The 24,633-nt window shown below is 41.8% G+C and overlaps 1 protein-coding gene across 2 annotated transcripts in view; it reads left to right on the top strand.

The window, feature by feature from the left end:
* Window positions 1-24,633, top strand: part of ADAMTS3 (ADAM metallopeptidase with thrombospondin type 1 motif 3) — a 332,671-nt gene that overhangs the window by 293,736 nt on the left and 14,302 nt on the right. For both annotated transcript variants that reach the window (XM_040326191.1, XM_040326182.1), the window contains exons 19-21: window positions 2,041-2,173; window positions 8,333-8,540; window positions 13,768-13,885. In XM_040326191.1, the coding sequence (XP_040182125.1) occupies window positions 2,041-2,173; window positions 8,333-8,540; window positions 13,768-13,885 (459 nt within the window). The remainder of the gene's footprint in view (window positions 1-2,040; window positions 2,174-8,332; window positions 8,541-13,767; window positions 13,886-24,633) is intronic.

The raw sequence follows: 24,633 nt of genomic DNA, 5'->3' as shown, positions 1-24,633 counted from the left end.
CCTTGAGTTGCGAGCATAAATAGGAAACTTGCTTGTTATCCAAAGCACTTGTATGTCAAAGTGAATTTCCCCATAAGAAATAATGGAAACTCAGATGATTCGTTCCACAACCATTTATTCATGAGTCTTTCAGTTTATAGTCCATATAAAAAGATTATAGCAATGTGATAGGTTGTGTAACCATAAAATGTCCATTTGCAAATGGAAGCCTCCATATAGGGGATTAGAAGCAAAATCCAGAAGGAGCCACAGAGTATAAAAGAGAAGAGATGTGCTTCTAAGTGTAACAATATGGTTACAGTTAATGAAGGTACAACATTTAGCAACTCACATGGTTGATGATTAAAAGAGGCACGTCTAAGTTTGTAGGCATCCAAACTAAGGGGCATGCAAAATGCCCCTTAAACCAAGTTACTCTCAAACCAAGGTTTTACTGTATTTTACAAAAAAGCATCTAATACAAAATATAGTATATCCTTAACACGGTTTGCAATGTTTTTTCACCACTGCCTGCATGCTTGTTGGCGAGCTGTGTAAATTGACTAATCCAGACAATCCTATTTCTGCCAGCAGAGAGAAAACATGATGTTTCCCTTCTCCAAATCATTTAGCTGTGTGTCTATATTCTAACTTTTCCTGCTGTTCAAGTCTATTCTCAACATAGGCTCAACATGTACAACATAGCATCCAGAAAACGGTGTTGTTTCTCAGATCTTGCCACCTGCTGGCCGCAAGTTATAAATAATAAATATTCATTTACAGTGTATATTTATCTGAAAAAAAAAATCAAAATACATTTTTAGTTGGGATGATAACAAATAAAACAAATAGTCCATGATGAAAATGTAATGAGGTGAGACAACATACCATCTGGCCCATAATCTTGGTACCCAAATGCTTCTTTCTTCATCCCAACAATCCCTGCCTTCCTAACCCTCATTCCTTTATCAGACTAAAAATGAGCCAAGACTTGGAGTATTGCTGGATGGCAGGGCTGGACTGGGACAGAAATTTGGCCCTGGACTTCATCCAGGCTGGCCCACTTTGACAGGTTTCTCCCATGGCGGCCGGACAACTCCCGCACCCCCCCGCGGCCACCCAAGCCCCCTCTCCCCCTTCACTAGCCACTAGCCTTTCTACTTTATTACAGTAGAATGGCTGGTACTGGTACTCTTATAGGCAGTACCAGTGGGGAAGCTAGACATTATTTCACCCGGGGCAAAGAATCAGTTCGGTGCTCCCCCTTATGGGACACGATTAGGCAGAAGTGAGAAACTCCCAGGCCATAGCTGTTGAGTCAGCTGTCTGTCCCCTCCCCCATGCTCCTCTGTCATCCCCCCTGCTCCTCTAGTCCTCCCCCTGCTTCTTTGTTCCCCCCAGGTGAGCGCTGCGGGGAGGGAGAGACAGAGGAGCGGAGGGGGGCGGCAGTCCTCTGTCACTGCAGCCGGCCCACTGAGCCATCGGCCCATCGGGAAACTCCCTGTAGTCCCAATGGCCTGCTGGATGGTAGCAAGGGCATATATTTGTGAATGCATTTCTTTTATTATTATGGAGTACCAACAACACACAATCTACAGTCAATGCACATGTCATACTTTACAAATGAGAGCTTTAGCCTAAGATCCTCATTTGGATATGCTGACTTTGCTTTCCACACCCAGTGCCATACATCTTATAACTACTGGCAGTTGTTGGGTTTAATTCTGGCAAATGTGTGTGAATCCAGGCAGGTTAATGTGCAGATACCATTTACTAATTATAATTCGGTAATTTTAATTGGTGGAAACAGAAATTATATTGCTTCCTAGGGGCAGTCTAATCTTCTTCCATAATCATTCACACATGTTCTCCATATTATAGTATTTTTTTTGAAAATGTATTGATAATATTGGAGTTGGTACAATCATGGTACTGGATTTAGCATAGCCTTCGTTAGCATGTGCACGTTCTGTTTGTTTGGTGAAATAAATAATTAGCTATAGCAAGAAGGGAATTCTGTTTGCAAATTGCAAATAAGTATTTTAATTTTATGTTGCAAAGGTTTCCAGTATACAAAATATGGTTGCCGAAGGAAAAGCGATAACAAAATGGTTCACCGTAGCTTCTGTGAAGCCAACAGGAAGCCAAAACCTATCCGCCGAATGTGCAATCTACAGGAGTGTACACAGCCAGTGTGAGTGATCCTTTTGTCTAGCTTTAGATTTTGCATGCATTAGTTCTTATTACGTGTTTCCTGTAGTTCAGAACTGTGAAGGAGGAAAACCTTATTGGATTTATTTAATTTGATACCGAAATCTGTTGTAGCAATGCTGAAAGTAAGAAATACAAGCAAGGTTGACTAATACCTAATATCCATAATACAAAATGACTTATTGTAAAAATGCATAGTGACACATAATAACAAGATACAGTTTGAGTGAACGTCCTGCTGAGAAAAGCTTATAGTCAAAAGGAAATGCAACTATAGCCATGCATGAAGAAGAAGTTGAAAATATACAAAACACCCATTATTGCAGTTGTGTATTTGCTATTTTTATTATTTTCATTATTTCTAAATACTGATAATGTAATAATGTAATGTAATGCTGGCCAAATGCCTTATATGTGAAAAATCCAATTACCGTATTTATCGGCATATAACACGCACAGGCGTATAACACGCACCCTAACTTTAATGCCCTGTACACATGATCGGATATCTGATGGAATCTAATCCGATGGATTTTTTTGTCGGATTTCCAATGAAGCTGACTTTCATCAGTCTTGCCTACACACCATCAGTCAAAAATCCGACATGTCCAACGCGGTGAAGTAAAACACTACGACGTGCTGAGAAAAATGAAGTTCAATGCTTCTGAGCATGCATCGACTTGATTATGAGCATGCGTGTTTTTTTTTTTCTCCGATGGAGTTCCACACAGACAACCGTTTTTTTCTATCAGTTTTTTATCCATAGGAAAATTTTAAAACATGTTCTAAATTTTTTTCACCGATGGAAAATAAACCGTTGGGGCCCACACACGATCAGTTTGTCTGATGAAATGGTCCGTTTTCATCAGACAAACCGATCGTGTGTACAGGGCTTAAGAGGGAAGTTTCAGGAAAAAAAATTTCCACAGCCCCCTGCGTGTAACACGCAGGCACAGTTTACCCTCTATTTTCAGGGTAAAAAAGTGAGTGTTATACGCCAATAAATACAGTAAATAACCGTTTAGTTGAATTGATTTGTATAAGATATGATCCTCTCATCCAAATGATTGCAAGTTGAATAGTCATATTGCTATTTATATATTTTATATATATATATATATATATATATATATATATATATATATATATATATATATATATATATACATATACATATATATATATGTACATATATATATATATATATATATATATATATATATATATATACTGTATATGGCCAGTATAAGTTCCTTTAACTTGCCCTAATATAAAGCAGAAATCAGTGCGGTACCACACAAAGGAGGATTCATACAAAAATTTGTATATACACCATTAAATAAATTGATGTAGACAAAAAATATATTAGAATAAAAATAGTTGAATTGGTGAGTGATGCATGAATAATTAAGGGACAAGAGCTTAATCTAGTCCATGGATAAGGAACCCAGATGATCATTCACACCACAATTCCACAAAAAAAATAGTTGTCAATTTTCCATGTGAACAAAAGAGGAAGAAAAGCTTGACTACAGATCACTGCCGCATACCTGATCTGTTGGATCTCAAGTTATAGAGATCAGAAGGGCATGTCAAAACACAATCAGCTGGTTACGGATCAGCATCCAAGGACTCCCGTGGAGGTAAGGTATCCTATCCCGTGAAGGTAAAGGTGTCCTGTCCGTACTGAGCGGAGCTCCAACCTCGGTATATCCCGCAGCAGGTATGTATCAGAATACACTTCCAGAGCCGGTGGTAGTTTAGATATGGCAGAGAAGAGAAAGCTTCATTGTGCAGATCATTTAAAAGTATTTATTGGAATCAATTGACACCATCAGCAAAACAAAGTTTAAAAAGCACAGCCACGGCACATAACCTGACCGGCTTGTGCTTAGTGACGTTAGGGATAATGGCTCCAACCAACATGTTTCCCCATACAAGTATTCTTCTGGGAAAGGAGACCGTCAAAACCACCGGCTCTGGAAGTGTATTCTGATATATACCTGCTGCAGGATATTCAGAGGTTGGAGCTCCTCTCACTACGCACATGACACCTTTACCTTCACGGGATAGGATACCTTACCTCCACGGGGGTCCTTGGATGCTGATCTGTAACCAGCTGATTGTGTTTTGACATGCCCTTCTGATCTCTATAACTTGAGATCCAACAGATCTGGTAAGTGGCGGTGATCGCCTCAATTATTGATGGACAGAATTTTTATTCTATCTGCAGTCAAGCTTTTTTTCCCCTATTGTCCACATGGAAAATTGACAAATCTTTTTTTTGTGGAATTGTGGTGTGAATGATCCATCTGGGTTCCTTATCCATGGACTAGATTAAGCTCTTGTCCCTTAACTATTCATGCATCACTCACTAAATCAACAATTTTTATTCTAATATATTTTTTGTTTACATCAGTTTATGTAATGGCACTACCCCTGAAGGAGCTGCTGGTTTGTTTTGGTATCTGTTCTCTGGCTCTCAACCCCTTAAACTGTCTCGAACCCTCCCTTGGCACAACTAGTATTGGTAAAGATTGTGAATCCCACTGACTGTTAGGGAAACACAATTATATCACACCACACTCAAATTTTTAGATAGACTGTTACCTTGTGTTGTACTGGTCCCACAGGATAATAGATAGACAGCACACAGGTTTAAACTTAACCAAGGAAACTTTACTTGGTAAGCAATTAAAGTAAAAGAACAAACTAAAACAGTTAAGGGACTGCTTACAGGGCCCTGTAAGAGTCAATAGTAATAATAAATAAATACAGGTTTAATTGTAGTACTTAAAGCGGGGGTTCACCCTTAGAGGGCACTTTTTCCCCTTAGATTCCTGCTCGTTTTCTCTAGGGGAATCGGCAATTTGTTTTAAAATATGTGCAGTACTTACCCGTTTACGAGATGCATCCTCTCCGTCGCTTCCGGGTATGGGCTGCGGGAATGGGCGTTCCTTCTTGATTGACAGTCTTCCGAGAGGCTTCCGATGGTCGCATCCATCGCGTCACGATTTTCCGAAAGAAGCCGAACGTCGGTGCGCAGGCGCAGTATAGAGCCGCACCGACGTTCGGCTTCTTTCGGCTATGAGTGACGCGATGGATGCGACCGTCGGAAGCCTGTCAATCAAGAAGGAACGCCCGCTCCCGAAGACCCATACCCGGAAGCGACGGAAGAAGATGCAGCTCGAAAACGGGTAAGTACTGCTCATATTTTAATACAAATAGCCGATTCCCCTAGACCAAACGAGCAGGAATCTATGGGGAGAAAAAAAAAAATGTTAGAAATGGGTGAACTCCCGCTTTAAGACAGACCTGTGTAAGGGCACAGCAAAGGGAGTCCTTCAGTAAGATATGTCTGGTACTGAAGCACCTCTTCACCAGGCCTCACCCAGCTCTCACTAACAGCAACACATTGCAACTTAATATAATCAAATACTTTAGATGGAAGAATATATATAAATGTATATCAACAACTGACTCTTCCTAAACAAGCAACCTTTCAAAATATGTGCCTCACTAACTAGGAAGGTTTGGTTGATCAGACCGAACCTCAATACGATCGTTCTCAACAGTTTGCACGTATTTTAGCTAGCATGCAGTGGTGCACATTAAGTAATTTGTAACCCAACCAGGCCTGGCCTTACTGGATTGTTCCGTCAGCGGAAACTCCGATACTTGGCCCTTTCCGTCATCGACAGTTCCCTGTCTTCCACACGGCTGTCACACACTGCTGATTGAACAGGTCACCAGCTGCTCTTGGACACGGTCCGGTCACTCCATCTGGAATCCCCCTCACAGGATTGGGCAATCCGCATAGGCGAGTATAGGCCCTGGCTTCTCAGGCCTATACTCCAGGAGACAAGCCTCAACACAGGCCTCCTTCTTGCTTGGAGAGGCAGTCCAGAGAGAGCGAGCCAAGAAAGTCCTCCTTAAATTTCTTCCTCCAGCCGGCCGTGCGAGGCGCAAAGTATATTGGGATTGTACAGTTGCACTCTGGACATTGTAGTCTGTCAACTGGCCAGGGCAATGGAGTCTTTATCTCCCTGCACTTCAATTCCCAGAGCTTATTGCTGTACCATGGTAAAACAAAACAGCAAGTGGCTATGACAACAATTGGCCACCGGAGGGAGCTGAGTTCCTTCTTTATCTGCAAACGGCAATCTTTTATCCATATCAAAGTGGCACCCCGCTACAGGTGTATATATTAATTTTTGTATGAATCATCCTTTGTGTGGTAGCGCACTGATTTCTGCTTTAAATTTCTGTTGACCGATTTTCAAGATTTTCTTAGTCACAGCACCACCAATTATTCACTGTTTATATTTTTATATATTTTTTTGTTATATATATATATATATATATATATATATATATATATATATATATATATATTTTATATATATATACATTTTTTCACATCTCTATTCAGCTATATAGGGGTTCCAGCGCAGATTTTTTTCCTTTTACACCAACTTGCCCTAATACCCAGCCACCCTAGAGACCATGTAGATGAGAATCAAACTCAGCAGGAAGGCAAATATAGTACTATACACTTTCAAATGCTTGTGAGTTGCTCAGACATGTGTTTGAGTTGGAAGAGGGAGGGCATGCACTGATAACCAATCCAATACTGTTAAAGAGCACATTTGGTGACTGGAGGTGATGGTTGGGTGATTCACCATCTAATCAGCAGGCTGGGTGTGTTGTAGGCCAAGGCTGTTCTGACAAACAGGCAAATCTCCAATTCCAGACGAAGCTTGCTTGCCTCTTCCTACCTTGCAGCAACCTTGGGTTTTGTTCCCCATGGCAGAGCCTCATAAGTAATAACTAAATCCAAATTTATGATTTCACATCCACGATTTTCATATGAAATATGTTAGGTGGAGTTGTGCTTAAATTTGCTCATGATCATATTAGATCTTCCTGTGATACTACAATAAGTAAAACATACCTGAAACCAGTGCAGGGACAAGGTCATCTAGAGCCCGGGGCAAACATGCCTAAGCTACATCCCCCCCAAGATGTATGAGCATTATGTGTCAGCAAAAATCCCCCCTTCCAACACAAATCTCTGCCCCCAAACCCCCCCCAAAAAAACAAATCACCCCTCCTAGCAAAAATCCTTTACACTTAAAATTTCCCCGCCCAAGTACACATCCTCTCCCCCACTCCAAATCCCCCATCCCAGCACAAATACCCCCATCCCTCCTCCTAGCACAAATCCTCCCTCCCCCCTACAAATTTCCCCTCCTAGCACAAATACCCCTCAATCATCCCTACCAGCACAAATACCCTCACCCAAAAAATACTCCTACTAGCACAATTCCCCTCGCCTCTACCATATCACCTCTTCTAGCACAAATCCCCCCTTCTAGCACAAATCATCATGCCTTATCCCCCCTCCCAACACATATCCCCCTAAATCACTACTCCTAACACCCTCCCCCAAATTTACCGTCTTAGAACAATTCTTACCCCCAGGGGGCCGCCATCGCACCACCATCCCCCGCCTCCCGCCCCTCACATGATACCGCAGTGCCCAGGGCAGCTGTCCCTTCTGCCCACCCCTTGTCTCAGCCCTACCTGAAACAATTAGAACTAATCTAAGCTTAGAAGAAATTAGAAAGCAAAGCATGCATTTTTCAATAAATAAAAATTTAAATCTAGGAATAAAATTCCTAAAACAGAGAGTGCTAATAAGGTCCAAGCACTATGACTATATGCAAAATCTTTATTAGTAACTAGAATATTAGACAATCAATAGACCAGCAGGCAATTACTGTAACACCAACCCACTGCATAAAAGAATAAACAACGTTATCAAATACATTTAAAAAAAAAACTCCTTTCAATATATCCCTTTTAATAAAATATACTGCATTCATCCAGTGGGATCCTTGTCATAGGATAAACCTATTTCAGTGTCACACAGAACCCACTGGATGAAACCTCATCAATGGGGATAGACAAACTTCGAAGCAGCAGCTAGTTATTAGTGTAAGCAGCAAGATATGGGCTGTAATGCAGCATTCATTTAAAACTTAGAATAACAAGAATGGTCAGTTTGTAAATCTAGAGAAAAAATGAAATGTATCTTTTCTTCTCCACATTAATAATAGTTTTAATGTGTCTCTCATAGCTGGGTAAGTGACGACTGGGAACACTGTACAAAAAGCTGTGGGAGTTCTGGCTATCAGATTCGTGTTGTACGGTGCATTCAACCCCTTCATGACGGTACAAATCGCTCAGTTCACAGCAAGTATTGTAGTGGCGAGCGTCCAGAGAGCAGACGAGCATGCAACAGGAATCCCTGCCCTGCACAATGGAAGACTGGTGCCTGGTCTGAGGTCAGTGATACATGTCCACATCACTTGTTATAGAAATACTACATTAATCACATTGATTACAACAGGTAGCTAAGCAGAGTATCTCTGTAGAGGAGATGTCCCAACAATGCTTCTTAACCTCCCTGGCAGTATGATTATTTCAGATTTTAGGTGCTGATAGCGGTACCATTATTTTGCAAGGAAATTTGGCGTTTTACATTGTAGGCCTGTAATTCTTAGGAATAACTCACTTAACTCTGTCCAAACAAGAGTCTAGTAGACATCTCGGGTATGATAAAGTTTGAAAAACAAAATCATAAATTATAATATAATAAATAACTATAAATAATTATAACAAATAATAATAATATAATAATAAAAATTATTCAATAATGTAATCAAATCAAAAACATTGAACTATGCTCAGTTGCAGAATTGTCGCTGTCATTACTTTTATTTTTTGATGACAAATTTCCCCACAAATCGCTCAATTCTGCAAGTAATTATAATTTATTATCGCTGTTTTCTAGCTGCTCTAAAACCACTTTTGACATAAAGGGACACTTTTTGGTTGCTATGGACAATCTACAGTTTGCAGACAGACAGTTTTTATTAAACAAAAGTACATGCAGGACACTGGGCAGACCACTAGGGACAAAGGGGGTGTGTATTTTTTACATACAGTACTGTAATCTGTAAGATTACAGTATACTGTATGTATTGTGTTTTTTTTTACTTTTTTGAATTTGGCGCCGTTCTCCACCCCCATGCGTCGTAACATCGCAGGGAACGGAGCTCGGCGGCACACAGGCACTGTGTGAATCGAGCGTGTAGACAGCTCGATCACACAGCGGAGCGGCATCGCAGGATCCAGGGACAAGGTAAGTAAACCATGCCTGTGGATGCTGCGAGGCGATCCCGAGTCTGGCTTGGGGTTACCGCTCTTGGTTCTGAAATCCCACCCCGAGCCAGACTCGGGAATACCGCCAGGTGGGTTAACTAAAACACCTCTTAACAAAAATAAGCAATACCCTCATATTGCGTAAACAAGATAATAAACATTAAAACATAGAATAACAGAATTGTTGTCAGTATGTAAAAGTGCAAAACCACATAAATGACATACCTCTCTAAATCCTTATTGGAACCAACCTAAGCCCCAAAGCTAAATTTGATCTACGCTGTCCAGGGGCAGACTTACCATTCGGGTACTCGGGCACTGCCTGAGGGCCCCATGCCTCTAGGGGGCCCCATCAGGGTTGCCAGCCTCAGTAAAACCAGGGACAGTATGTAAAAATCTGTGTTTTTTTTCAAAATCCCAAGATTATAGTTGCCCCGCCTCTCCAGTACCTTTTCAGTGTGTGTATGTGTATTCTGTGTGTATGTATACTGTATGTGTGTGTATACTGTGTGGCCCCATAATCTCCTATTGCCTGGGGGCCCCATGAGTTGTCAGCCCGCCCCTGACAATGTAATTTCCATTTATCCAAACAAGAGGTCTAGGTGTCCTGGTGGAGATGTTTAAAAATTGCACTGGTGGAGATCTTTTAAAAAAATATTATAAATAAGGGTAAATTGAAGCTTCAGAAGAATTTGCTGGGATTTCAGATGCAGAATTATTTCTATATCTTCTTTTTTCTTTGTATGATATCACTATCACTGAATTACTTTATAGAGGGATATTCCCATATTCTGTATATATTCAATATGTTATATTTAACATTAGCAATGTATAGGTGTCAATTGTTATTATGTTGCTCACAGCTGTTTACATTGTAAATATCCAATGAGGCCATTAAATATACCATAACAGCTTTTTCAGTATCTGCTAAAATTCCATATCTACCTAAAGGGTAATGCAGGGAAAAAATAGCTTCAATCCTTGAGGGTGCCTACAAAGCTGTACCTTTTGGAACCAACCAGGTGTTACTCAATGAAGGAGCCAGTTTTGACTGTGATGTCTGGGAGTATTTGTGACTATCTATAAAATCTGGCCTTTTACCAACCACTGAGGCTGAAAGTTATGCAGACCGATTAAATATAAAGCAGAGGCACACAATCATTTTTTCCATTTTCCGTCTTCAGCTAAACTTGTTTATATTTACCAAAAGCAAAATTACTCTAGGAATGCTTTTGTATTGCGTGTGCTAATACAATATATTATTAACCAATGAATAAAAAATGAAAATAATCCTTAAATGGAACACTGAACAAACAACCAAAGATGAAAATGTAGTACCAATCATGGAATTTCACTTTATTTTCCTGATTATTGCCATATTTTTTAAAGTAGGGGTTAGGTTTGCCAGCAAGCGTAAAGTACATTCTATTACACTTACTGCGCTGTGCCATTATTGAATAAGTTATTCATGAACTATTTGTTGCTAAATCATAGGACCATCAGATATAAACTGGTTGGGAAGAACAATATGTAGTCACATAATAAACTACCAAGTATCTAAAGCCAAAACTTTTTTGTTATTTTGAGCAAGGTAGAGGACTTTAACCACTTCAGCCCCGGAAAGGATTTGCCCCCTTAATGACCAGGCCCTTTTTTGCGATACAGCACTGCACCACTTTAACTGACAATTGTGTGGTCGTGCGATGCTGTACCCAAACAAAATTGATGTCCCTTTTCCCAACATAAAGCTTTCTTTTGGTGGTATTTTATCACCTCCGCGGTTTTAATTTTTTGCGCTGTAAACAAAAAAAGACCAACAATTTTGAAAAAAAACTATTTTTTACTTTTTGCTATAATAAATATCCCCCACATTAAAACAAATAACATATTTCTTCATCAGTTTAGGCCAATATGTATTCTTCTACATATTTTTGGTAAAACAAAATCACAATAAGCATATATTGACATGTCTTTGCAAAAGTCATAGTGTCTACAAAATAAGGAATAGATTTATGGAATTGTTATCATTATTTTTTTTTTACTAGTAATGGTGGCGATCTACATTTTTTAGCAGGACTGGGACATTGGGGCGGATAGATGAGACACTTTTGACACTTTTTTTGAGACCAGTGACATTTATACAGCAATCAGAGCTAAAAATACCCACTGATTACTGTATAAATTTCACTGGCAGGAAAGGGGTTAACGCTAGGGGTTAATATCAAGGGGTTAAGTGTGTTCCCTGGGTGTGTTCTAACTGTAAAGGGGATGGGCTACCTAGGACACGACAGAGATGGTTGTTCCTGATGACTGGGAACAGAATATCTCTGACATGTCACTAGGCAGAATGGGGTATTGCCGCAATGACGCATGCATGTGGGAGCCGCCGGTAATGGCACACTAACTGAAGCAATGGCGCGATGACGTCAGCACATGAAGATACAGGGGATATCTCCTAAACCAGGTTTAGGAGATATCCGAGGTAGCCACAAGTAAGCCTTATTATAGGCTTGCCTGTAGTCAAAAGTGGATTGTAAGGGTTCACAACCACTTTAATTTTCACTGTACAAAACCCCCCAAAAAAACAAGAGATTATTTTTTCTTTCTTGAAATGTACTTTGTCTTCTTACTCCACTTAGCCTAATGCTGATAAACTATAAAATACAGCTACAGTCCTACTGCAAGGGATAATTGCTGGTTCAGGTCTAAGGGACACAGAAAACAGATTTACATACCCAGTCTTTCGCAGCTAGACTGATCTCCGCAGTGTCTTCTCTCCTATGCTCTACTGGTCTAAGGTCCTGGCATCATCAAGACCAGCCCAGGGTCCATGGCTCTGCTACGGATGTGAGGGCGCTAATTGAGAGTCCACTTGAAAGAATGGGGGAGTGTCTTCTGCTGGGGGAGCAGAGGATCAGGTATTTAAAGACGTTTTGCCTCTCCCCTAGAAAAAATAAGTAGTTAAAGTGGATGTAAACTCAAACTTTTTTTTTTTTTTAATTAAGACTCATATCTGTTACAGCAGAGGATGTCATTTCATCTGTGCCTAGTCTTGCCACAAGGAGTTAATCCAGCTCTGAGCAATCCTTGCACCTTTCTTCAGTAAGATAAAAACAGACACAGAGAAATAGGAGTCTTCCCTCTTACTGTGAGTCACAGGCGATTTACCTTATCTCATGCACAAGCCTGATAGAGGCATTTTGTGTACTTCACATCCCCTCTCCTTTCTTCTCTAGCTCTCCCAGGATTGGCTGCTCCACACCTCAGCATAATTGGGCATGCTGAAGTCATGTTGTGACTTTCCTAGGTTTTGACTGGATGTTAGTGATCATGGGGCATAATCCACAAGACCAGCAAAAGTTCAGTGTAAGAAATGTTGATGCCTAGCCAAGGGGAGTGTAAAGGTAGGTGGGGAGTCTACTGACATCATGACTCCACCCACCAAGCCTTGGACAACAGACCCACCCACAGCATCCGGAGTTTAGCAGGGCTCCAAACAGTTAAAGGGGGAGATATTTGACAAGTAAGGATACATGCAGGAGGCATATATATCCTTATAGATCAGCACTATGGCAGTAATTTAGAAATGATGAGAGTGGGTTTACATCCACTTTAAGTGCAAGTGATCATTTTATAGTTTCTAGGAGTTGGGTTTTAGCATCCCCTGCACATACATCCTCATATAATGTTTTCACTGAATTAAGCACACATGAGAGTAACAAGTGTAGCTTTAGATTTCATGCATAGTGGGTATTTAGTCCCGTTGCATGAGATCCCAGCATGCGGGAGAAAGCCATAGGAAAATCATCCAGCCTCGTTGACCGCATCCTGTAAAATTCTTGTGAGTGTCTAAAAGCTGCTGCAACTGGACAAGGCTGGACGGGGCACAAAGTGGTGCTAACATTTAGGCAGCGCACACTCAAGTAAGAATGTGCAATCGCACATTGGCTATCTGGAAAATATATAAAGCTAAGGGTTTGACATTCAGTACAGCTTGTTGTTGAATAAAAATAATTTATTAGAGGAAAAAAAAAAGATCTGCTTAAAACACATCTATTCAGGGTAAATCAGCTGTGAAGCAAACTTGGTGGCCCAGGTGGTAGTACTTTTCATTTATTTAATTTGTGTGATCTCTGTAAAATAAAAGTCATTCATGTTATGTACAAAATTGACTGGCTGGGTTTCAAACAAATAAAGAATCCTGAAGCAGATAAGGGATATATTGCAGGAACAAAGAGAAAACAAGGCAGAATAATAGTGCCTTACAGTCGTACAGAGATGAGGTTCACTGTTTATTACTGTTTGCTTGTTGCTGATCTCAGCTCTGATCTTTTATTTCCGATGCAGTGCTCTGTAACCTGTGGTGAAGGTATTGAAGTGAGACAAGTCCTATGTCGTTCAGGTGATCAATGCGATGGAGAGAAACCAGAATCTATAAGGGAATGCAAGCTAGCTCCTTGTAATGGTATGTATTGCTCTTCACAGTTCAACACTTTTTCAAGAACCAAATTAATAAAGTTGGCAAGCAGAATCACAAAGCTTGTAAAGCCAAGAGCTCACGGTACATTTTTCTTTCAGTTCTAAGGAAGCATTCTTGATGTTATTTTTTTTTTGTTACCTTTGTCCCCTTTGTTAGAAATAGTACAAGTGTATTTTATTATGGTGTTCTGGTTGACAGATAGGAACTAAGACAGCGTCCAAAAACAATGTGATACAGATGACTTCTGCTTAAAGCGGGGGTTCTTTCGGCAACTTGTTACGCGGCCGTATGTGCCGGGGGGAAGCTTATGTCATATGTCAATCAATTAGCCTGTGCATAGGAACGCCCACTCCCGCGGGATTCACTACCCGGAAGTCGGGGGAGAAAATAAAGATATAACGGTATGTACGGCAAAAAAAAAAAAAAGATGATCAGCGTACAGTCAATGTTGGAATGGAGCTTAATGTAATGTTAGATTATTTTTTTGGGTGAACCCCGCTTTAAAGACAGTCCAGTAAGAATTGTACTAAAAAAAACGATAGAACTACAGTATAGGGAAATCTATACGGATATAAATAAGACCCCCAAAAGATGGAAATGTCTAAACACTCTTATAAGGTTAGGGGAGTTTTCACAAATCTTCCACCAACTATGGCAGGAAGAGATAGACCCACATATCCTGGCATGAAAAGCATGTCCCTGAGACCTGATACACCGTGTTTCCCTAATGCAGCCATTGTTTGTGGTGCATGTGTACCAAATGGATTGTTCCCTTTTCTATGGGTTCTTAAACATGGATGTATATCGGGCTAATGGCCATACTGAGTAAAATCTACCGTATTTATCGGCATATAACACACACTGGCGTATAACACGCACCTACAATTTAGGAGGGAGGTTTTTAGGAAAACTTTTTTAACTAAACAACTTTGATCTAAAATAAGGGGCAGTGCTCATCAATGCAGCCTGTTTAGTGCGCATCTGCAGCCTGATCATTGCCCATCTGCAGCACATCTCACCAATGCAGCCTGATAAATGTGGCATGATCAATGCCTATCCCATCATGCAGCCTTATTAATGCCCATCTCATCATGCAGCCTTATCAATGCCCATCTCATCATGCAGCCTTATCAATGTCCCTTTTTAGCCTGAATGCAACCTCACCATTAATGCAGCCTGGACAGTGCATGAAATCACAGAGCCGTCATCTCCTGTTCGGCTCACTCGGCTTTTACTCGGCAGTCACACAGACACACACAGTCCCGCCTCCGCCTCCGCCATCGGCATTGGACATTGGCATTGGACCAGCTCCTGTGATAGACAGAACACTGGTCCAATGCCAGTGGCGGAGGCGGAACTGTGTGTGTGACGTGAGAGCCGAACAGGAGATGCCGGCTCGTGAATTCCAGCTGTTCGGCTCTCACTCAGCAGTCACACACGCACACTCCCGCCTCCGCCATCGGCATTGGACCAGCTCCTGTGATACACAGAACACTGGTCCAATGCCAGTGGCGGAGGCAGGACTGTGTGTGTGATGTGACAGCCGAGTGAGAGCCGAACAGGAGATGACGGCTCATGAATTACGGCTGTGTTCGTCCCCCTCCTTACCTTCTAAGGTACACTATCGGTGTATAACATGCACCCGCAATTTCCCCCCTATTTTCAGGGGAAAAAAGTGCATGTTATACGCCGATAAATACGGTATCTGTTTTTTCCATGCCTAGAAACCACAGCTACTGTGTAATTCTACCCATACACATACCATATATACTGTATGTGTGCATAGCCAAGTGCAATGTACTTTGTAATGCATGTCTATTGGTTAAATTACGCAGAAGCTGTGGCTCCAGGATGCAGCCAATACACCAAACATCCCTATATATGCCTGTGAATTTTTTTTTATACCCAGATTTTATGTGTGCTGATGGCCTTAAGTTAAGGAAAGAAAGAAAAAAAAAAAGAAAAAAAAGGAGGGCGCACCGACCTAGTGCATTACCACTTGAAATTTTTATTAAAAATTGAATAAAAGCAATGATCCTACTCACAAGGAAAGCTTAGGTAAGCGCCTTTCAGACAGCTAGACTGGACCTCACGGCACCTGCCAGTGGAACCTCAGACATCTGGACAGCTGACACGTTTCTGGGGCGTACCCGTTTCCTCAAAGCCTAAGTGGTCCGTGGCTTTGGGCAAGGGGGCACGCCCTAGAAATGTGTCAGCCATTCAGATGTCTGGGGTTCCACTGGCAGGTGCCGTGAGGTCCAGTCTAGCTGTCTGAAAAGCGCTTACCTAAGCTTTCCTTGTGAGTAGTATCATTGCTTTTATTCTATTTTTAATAACATTTTCAATTGGTAATGCACTAGGTCGGTGCGCCCTCCCTTTTTTTTCTTTCTCTAGCTATAAGAACACCCTTTGTTATGAGGAGGGCTGCAAGACTTTAGACCTTGCCGTGAGACTACGCTACATTACCCGGGTTTGGCAAAACACCAGAGCGCTGGAGAATTTTGTTTCCCTGATGGCCTTAAGTTACCCTAACCCAAACATGGCCTGATTATTGCAAGTACTGCTCAGTTTTATCACATTTATCAGGTCTTTAAATAAACTCTAGGCACATATCGATAAACGTACTTTGAACTCTAGGCACATATCAATAAACATACTTCGATCTCGCTGTGGGCTCAGCCAAACAATATTAAATGCATTTCAAATTGCAGTAGCAGAATTACAAGCACCCTGTATTTGTATTATCATCCCCAAATTTCCACCATACCAGATCTCAGGTTGAGAGTAGGTTTGCAAGCACTGAGGATATCTTGAATACTATGACATCACTGTGAGAAAATTAATCTCCAGTGAATTGCACAGCACTGTTACCCTAAGGACCTGTATGTGAACTGTCTTTTGTTCCTTTCATGCAGAGTTTTGCATAAGTCTATGAGAATACAAAACACACTTAAAGTTAGACGTAGATCAACTGTCTGTCAAATACATCTGTCAATGACTTCCAAGTGATCTCAGAGACATCTTAAACTGGTGTCTTTAACACAAGCCCAAGGGCCATCAACTCAGACCCTAATACAATAAGGGTTCTTGAAGTTGGAGTGAGAGGTGTTAAATTAGATGGTATGTAGGGGACAGAGAAAGGAGGACCTTAGCAGTATAGTGGTTCTCATTTATGCTAAAGGCAGAGAGGTAACTCAGGGAGCATTTTGTAATTCTTCTGGTTGTACAGTGTAACAGGATTGGCCAAATCAGAATTTTTGAGCAAAGGATGATATGCAAGATCAGCAGAGATGTCCAGGCTGCCTGTGGGTGGCCTCAGTTTTAGAACCATACATGGTTCTTGACCATCATTTTTAATGGCAACCCCAACGATCCTGCAGTAGACTTTCCTTAATCGCCAAACTCCAGACCTTACTCACTGGCCAATGATTGGAGAAGTGGAATGGGGACATGGACCGCCTATTTAACTCCCTCTGCAGAGAGGACTAATATGGTGTGTGTGTCTAGGTATGTGTTAGACCCACCTGTATGATCATTTAGACCCCTTTCACACTGGAGGCGGTTTTTAGGTGCTAAAGGGCTAAAATCAGCTCATGTAAAGCACCTGAAAAATGCCTCCCCTGCAGCCCCTGTGTGAAAGCCTGAGTGCTTTAACACTGGAGTAGTGCTCTTGCAGGATGTTAGAAAAAGTCCTGCAAGCAGCGTCTTTGGAGCGGTTTAGTAGCGGTGTCTACACCCCTCCTCCAACACCCCTTCCCATTGAAATCAATGGGCACAATTGCCAAAGCGCCTGCAAAGCCCGCTAGGGGCCGAAAAGCACCGCAAAAATGACGGTAAAGCGCAGCTAAAACTAGCAGCGCTTTACCACTAATGTGGCTGCACTGTGAGTGTGAAAGGGGCCTAACAGAGCTTGTCTCTCCTTCTGGACCCAATGGACAGCTGTATGTAGCATACTGTGTGATTGGGTGTGTGATGAATGAGCCATTCCTTTCAGGGACATGAATCACACATCCAATTCTTGATTGTCTGTGCATGGGCATCGCTAGTGCCAGGCACCTGCTCTGCATCTTTTGCCTGGGCCCTGTGTACATTTCATAATCCTGTACCATGTACATAATACACACCTATCCCAACACTCTGTATGTTTTCTACTTCTAACCCCAGCACGCTGTACATTACATACTTCTGACCCCTGCACTGCGTACTTAGGCTCAGTTTTGAGGCCCCCTCACATCTGTTAGCACAATCTTTCTACACCAAAAACTCACTGTTGTGCGCCACCTCATTTTTCCCCTCTGAGTGCTTAAGAGTCCCTCTAAATGATTGCGCCCCTGTGGGGGATTGCTGGGCAGGGAGGCTATACAAATCAAATTAGAAACAGCTGCACAACAGTTTATATAACAAGATTGCATCACAGGTCTACATGAACATGAATTTCCACTCACATAACAAATGCCAATCCCTTAACCAATCTAGCTGACCATACACAGGAATTCAATATACTCAGTACAATCCTACTAGTACTTTGCTGTGCATGTCGAACATCCAGTTAATGTGCCTTTGTGACTTCTGCTCTGATAAAATGCACTCCGACCATTTACACAATAACTTACAAAAACAGCACAAAGCATTTATATTTGCATTCTCTTTTCCACACAGCTCATATAGGGATCTGATGCGTTGGCTGGTGCTTGAAGTTTTGCATATGTGCACAAATATATGCATAAGTGCAGCACAATTAATGCAATGGGGGTTATTTATGAAAGGCAAATCCACTTTGCACTACAAGAACAAACTGCACTTGAAAGTGCACTGAAAGTGCAGTCGCTGTAAATCTGAGGGGTAAATCTGAAATGAGGGGAAGCTCTGCTGATTTTATCATCCAATCATGTGCAAGCTAAAATGCTGTTTTTTTTATCTTTCTTGCATGTCCCCCTCGGATCTACATCAACTACACTTCCAAGTGCACTTTCAAGTAGTTTGCACTTGTAGTGCAAAGTGGAGTTGCCTTTAGTAAATAACCCCCAATGTATTGTTCACTAAGGCTTTTAACAAATTAGCTTTTTTTTACAGTCTACTCTAGTGATAGCCATGCACACTTTATGTGTTTTTTTTTCCTACATGGTGTACACATTTAAACATGCTAACATAATTAGAAAGACCTCAAAACATTAGCTAGCCTGGACTTAGCTGGTGCCTGGTCAGATCACCGGGCAGTGTACATTACATTACAAACTGCACTTGTCAGTAAATTCAATGTATACATGTTGTAGCCTTAGTGAACATATCTGTGTGCATTGCAAGCACCTAGTAAATTCCATGAATGTAAGACTTGTTTGTTTACCCATGATTGATGTCCTGGGGTGTACAAATATACTTTAGTAAAAAAAAGGCCAGAATATGTTAAAAATAAAACTATTACTTCTGCGCTATACTTATAATGAACACTAGATGGCAAACTCTTCTCACTATCTAAGCTGTCTGTAAATTCATGGCATGGTTGAACAAGAGGATTTCAATTTAGTTTAGTACATTTTCCCCCAAATATTGTAGAATCCATTTATTGGTGTTTGCAAGAGTAAAATGTGAAGTTTGGCATAAAATTATACTAAAGTTTTGATCACACCTGTGCGCAATAATCCACTGCCCTTTTGCAGACATGCGGTAGTGACAACCCACACATCTTGCTAATTTGCATCCGTTTGCAGCAGTATTTTGGTGAGCACTCTTTTTTAATTGAGTCAGGAAGTGCTTTTCTTGTGCAAAGGGCAGCTAATTGAAAATACTTGCCTGCCCTAAACACTATGTGCAGAAAATAAACACACATTTTGACGCACCTGCAAAGTTTGAATGAAGCCTTAGGGTAGCTTCTAAGCTAGGGTGACCAGACATCCCCAGTTTCAGGGGACAGTCCCCAGATTGAGGACACTGTCCCCGGACCAAGTCTGTCCCTGGTTTTGTTCCCAGATTGGATTTGAACAGGGGGCAGGGGCAATTTCAAAGACAGTCAGTGCAAAAAATCTAAATTACACCCCCCCCCCCCACTCCGCTGCTCCTACTACATTAGGGGGGTGTATTTTTCCCATTATCTGTGCCCCTTTCTAATGATCATGTGCTGGTTGGAGGGGAGGCAGGGGGTGGAAAGGAGGCAGGGGGAATGGTGATGAGCCTTAAGGGAAACACTGAATCAAGGAAGGGATCCCAAGCAATGCAACAATCCAATTGGAGGGTGGAATGTAAAGGGTAATGTAGAGCTGACACCGCCAAATAATTGCTGACAAAACTATCAAAGTCCATAGTAGGGAAATTGAAGTGTGGATGATGGAAGAAAAATCACAATGATTAAAAGCACAGAGGGGTTTGCTCATATATCTGATGTAAAAGACAATTAGCAGATGGAAATATCACATAAAGCGAGGATCCGGTTATAAACCTAGTATGTACGGATAGATGGTAATATATAATGAAAATGGATGCTTATTGGAGGGATAACTGCAGAGTAGTTAGTAGCTTGTAGTCAGAGCATACAATACCCATATGTGGGAACCAGGAAGTAAAGGCATCTGCTGGTCATCACTCATGCAGCAGCCATATATCCATAGGTTATCCGGATCTCCAGTGCTAGTGAGGCAAACCACAATAGGAGTAGTGGGATGGGGTGCTGGAACTGTTCCTCCAAAAAGGCAGCGGACAAGCCGCTTTGTGTAGCTGTTGTCGGGTCCCTTCGGTTTCCCGTGCCCGCCGAGGGCTTGCTTCCGGGACGCAATGGAACAGGGGCATCACGTGACGCTGGTGACGTCAAAGCGTTTTGCAAAAGGGGGTTCGCGTAGCTTCGTCTGGATGTCAGAGTACAAACACGCATACTCAGAGCAAATGCAAAAGATCAGACAACAATACAGAAGTTGACCAAAGGGTGGTGGTAAAGAGCTGACAAAACATGTGATTTTGGGAAAGTTTGCTGGAAAAGTCCTGCCGTGTGTATGCATACCAAGTTCACTGTAAACGCCCTTCTAACAAAAATCCACGGAAAAGTTTGTTTGAAGTCCAATCGTGTGTATGAGGCTTTACTGACATACAAAATGTAACTGCCAAAAATAAGCAGCAGCTAAGCCTTCATTTCCATGTTTGTCTGCCGACATCTGCTCAGAGTAATGACAAGTGGTTGTTAGAGGAAGGGCAGAGGTGACTTTAAGGCTGGATTCACACCTGTGCATTTTTTGTGCTTTTTGCACTACAGTCCATTTAACATGGTTTCCTATGGAACACATTCTGTAGTTCAAATCTGCAAAATCAGTGCTGGAGTAATTGGATCTCAAGGATAGACAGAGAAGAGTTTTTGTTCTGTGGGTATTCCCTGGTGATTTGTAAATGAGTTAAATTGTTCATATTTGGCAGCAATTTCTGTAAACATCAATAAAATAACAAGCAATAAAGGTGCGCCGTGCAAAGATTGTAAATACCCCCCTCTCTCTGCCTTCCCCGCCGAATACTGTTGTAATATAGAGAAATCGAAGGTCCTTAGAAACCATTTCTTGTCGCCTTCTGTGCTTGTTGGTTCCTCTTGCTGAATTCCTACAGCACTTCTGTTTGCTGCAGTGACATAGAGGTTAATAGAAGGAATTGCTAACAACAGTGGTGGATCAGGAGGAGAATGACAATCCTGGAAGGCTCCGTTTGAGGCCTTCATTACTTTTTCATTACAGTGATGCTCGTCAGCTTGTGAGGTAAGTATATACTATCTTCTCTGTACGGAACATTTTTATTCACAGTTTGATTACAGCAACTCTACAGTAAACTAGATGCAGACCAGGTTGTGGCTGCATTTCAATTCTGTGTCTTACAGTATGATGAAAATAAATAAAAATAATAGTCTCTCCAAGATGTGCAAAAAAAAGGAATAAAGGGTGGGGAGTATCCAAGTGCAAAGAGATTAGGATATAAACTTCATCAAAATAGTAGACCCTGTGGGGCAGATCCACGTAGATCGGCGCTTCTCTCCGCCGGGCGTAGCGTATCCAAGATACCCCCACGGACGGCGCCGTTACGGCGGCGTAGTGTATCCCAGTGCGCATTCTCGAAATCAAACCGGAACAACCAATGCTTACGATGGTGACGTCATTTTTTACGCAAATCCCTATTCGCGAACGACTTACGCAAACGACGTACGTTCGTGGATCGCCGTAACTAGCTAATTTGCATAATTGACGCGGAATTCGACGGAAACGCCACCTAGCGGCCGGCGGAAAAAATGCACCTAAGATCCGACGGCGTACTAAGACGTACGCCTGTCGGATCGATCCCAGATGCCGTCGTATTTTGTTTTGTAGATACAAAACAAAGATACGACACGGGAACTTTAAAATTACGCGGCGTATCAATAGATATGCCGGCGTAATTCTTTTGTGGATCTGCCCCCTAATCTTTTTGTACATCTTGAAGAAACAATTTTTTTTATTTTCATCATGCTGTTCTTTGCACTGAATCAATTGTTTTTTCTATGAATTCACTTTAATATTATTGCATTTGCATTTCATTGGTTATTATGCACCTTATGAATTATTGTTGTGATATTGAGGAGATTTCACTTTATTGAAGTTATATAATTTTATGCATTTAGCGCTGCTCCATTTGATTATATCATTATTCACATTGGTTCCGGTGACACTATAGGAGTTCAGCAGATATATACATTTTTTATATTTTTTACATTATTCATTACACTTTTAGTAACCTTTTTCCCATATCTAATTCAGTTATTAACATTTTTCCATGTATTTACATAGTTACATATTTGGTGTGGTTGAAAAAGGACACAAGTCCGTCATAGTTCAAATAGTTCAATACTGTAGGGGGAGGGGGACTCACAAGGGGAGGAGACCGATGTGTGTTCCTCTGTACTGGGAACACACATTGGTCTCCTCACCTCTGACAGGATCCACACTCCTGCCGTGATCGCCGGGCAATCGCGGAGTGCGGGTGGACATAGCGGCTGTCGGGCACACGCACTGGGTCACGAGCGGTGCCACGGGCCCTAGATGGCGGGGAAGAAAAGACGTCATATGACTTCCACCCAGAGGAAGGGGGGTTCCTGCAGGCGTCATATTATTATGGCCCGGTAAGGAAGGGTTTAAATCCCCTTACTGTACACCTTGCATAAAAAGGTCAGCTTTATTGATAATACCTTTCCCTTCTGTAAGAAATAGGAAAAAATAAAACTCTCAAACCTGCCCACTTCCTAGAGGCTCCATCACCATACCACATTGCTGGAGCGCGTTCTTGAGGGATTTTCGCAATCGAGCTTTCCTGTGACACAATGGTTATACACAATGATGTCACTGACCCCTTATGGAAGCCGTAATTTTTTCTGTTTCAATAGTTTTTATTGGTATTTTAAGAAAATGCAGATTAATTGAACACTGTGCAGAGCAGCAAACAATCCTCGCATTCACTGAATCATACAACAAGAACTGGTACAAAACAAATGAGGGGAGGAGAGTATGGAATCATCGGGGGAAGAGCTTGATAGACTGGTTACATACAGTACAGACCAAACGTTTGGACACACCTTCTCATTCAAAGAGTTTTCTTTATTTTCATGACTATGAAAATTGTAGATTCACACTGAAGGCATCAAAATTATGAAACTGGAATTATACATAACAAAAAAGTGTGAAACAACTGAAAATATATTTCATATTCTAGGTTCTTCAAAGTAGCCACCTTTTGCAGCAGATACATCTCTAGAACTGTTAAGAGGAGACTGTGTGAATCAGGCCTTCGTGGTAGAACATCTGCTAGGAAACCACTGCTAAAGAAAGGCAACAAGCAGAAGAGACTTGTTTGGACTAAAGAACACAAGGGGCCAGATTCACAAAGAGATACGACGGTGTATCTACAGATACACCATCGTATCTCTGACTTACACTGGTCCTATCTATGCGCCTGATTCATAGAATCAGTTACGCATAGATATGGCTAAGGTCCGACAGTGTTACACTGTGTTACACTGTCGGATCTTATTTTCGATTTAAAAATGGCGCCGGGGGCGTTCCCGCTGATTTACCTTGAATAATATGTAAATCAGCGAGATACGCAAATTCACGAACGTACGCGGACCCGACGCAGTCTACTTACAACGTTTCCGTAGCGGCTTTCCCGTCGTATACTTACCCCTGCTTTTATCAGGCGCAGCCAATGTTAAGTATAGCCGGCGTTCCCGCGTCGAATTTGAATTTTCTAACGTCGTTTGCGTACGCCGATTCACAAACACGCGCGTCGCAAGTCACGCTCACGTCGAAACCACTGACGTCCTAGTGACGTCAGTGGGAGCAATGCACGCCGGGAAATTCCCCGGACGGCGCATGCGCATTTAAATCGGCGCGGGAACGCGCCTGATTTAAATAGTACACTCCCCCTAGCCGCGGAATTTGAATTCCGCCGGGGGATTTAGGATCCGCCGCCGCAAGTTTGGAGGTAAGTGGTTTGTGAATTAGCCACTTGCCTCTCAAACTTGCGGGAGCGGATCTTAAATCACGTAGATCAAGCGGATCTATAGATCCGCTGATCTACGTGAATCTGGCCCAAGGAATGGACATTAGACCAGTGGAAATCTGCGCTTTGGTCTGATGAGTCCAAACTTGAGATCTTTGGTTCCAACCCTCTGTCTTTGTGTGATGCAGAAAAGGTGAACGGATGGACTCTACATGCCCACCGTGAAGCATGGAGGAGGAGGT

The sequence above is a fragment of the Rana temporaria genome, chromosome 1, assembly GCF_905171775.1.
Source record: "Rana temporaria chromosome 1, aRanTem1.1, whole genome shotgun sequence".
NCBI classification, from domain to species: Eukaryota; Metazoa; Chordata; class Amphibia; order Anura; family Ranidae; genus Rana; species Rana temporaria.
This window is presented reverse-complemented; position numbering and strand designations above follow the sequence as displayed.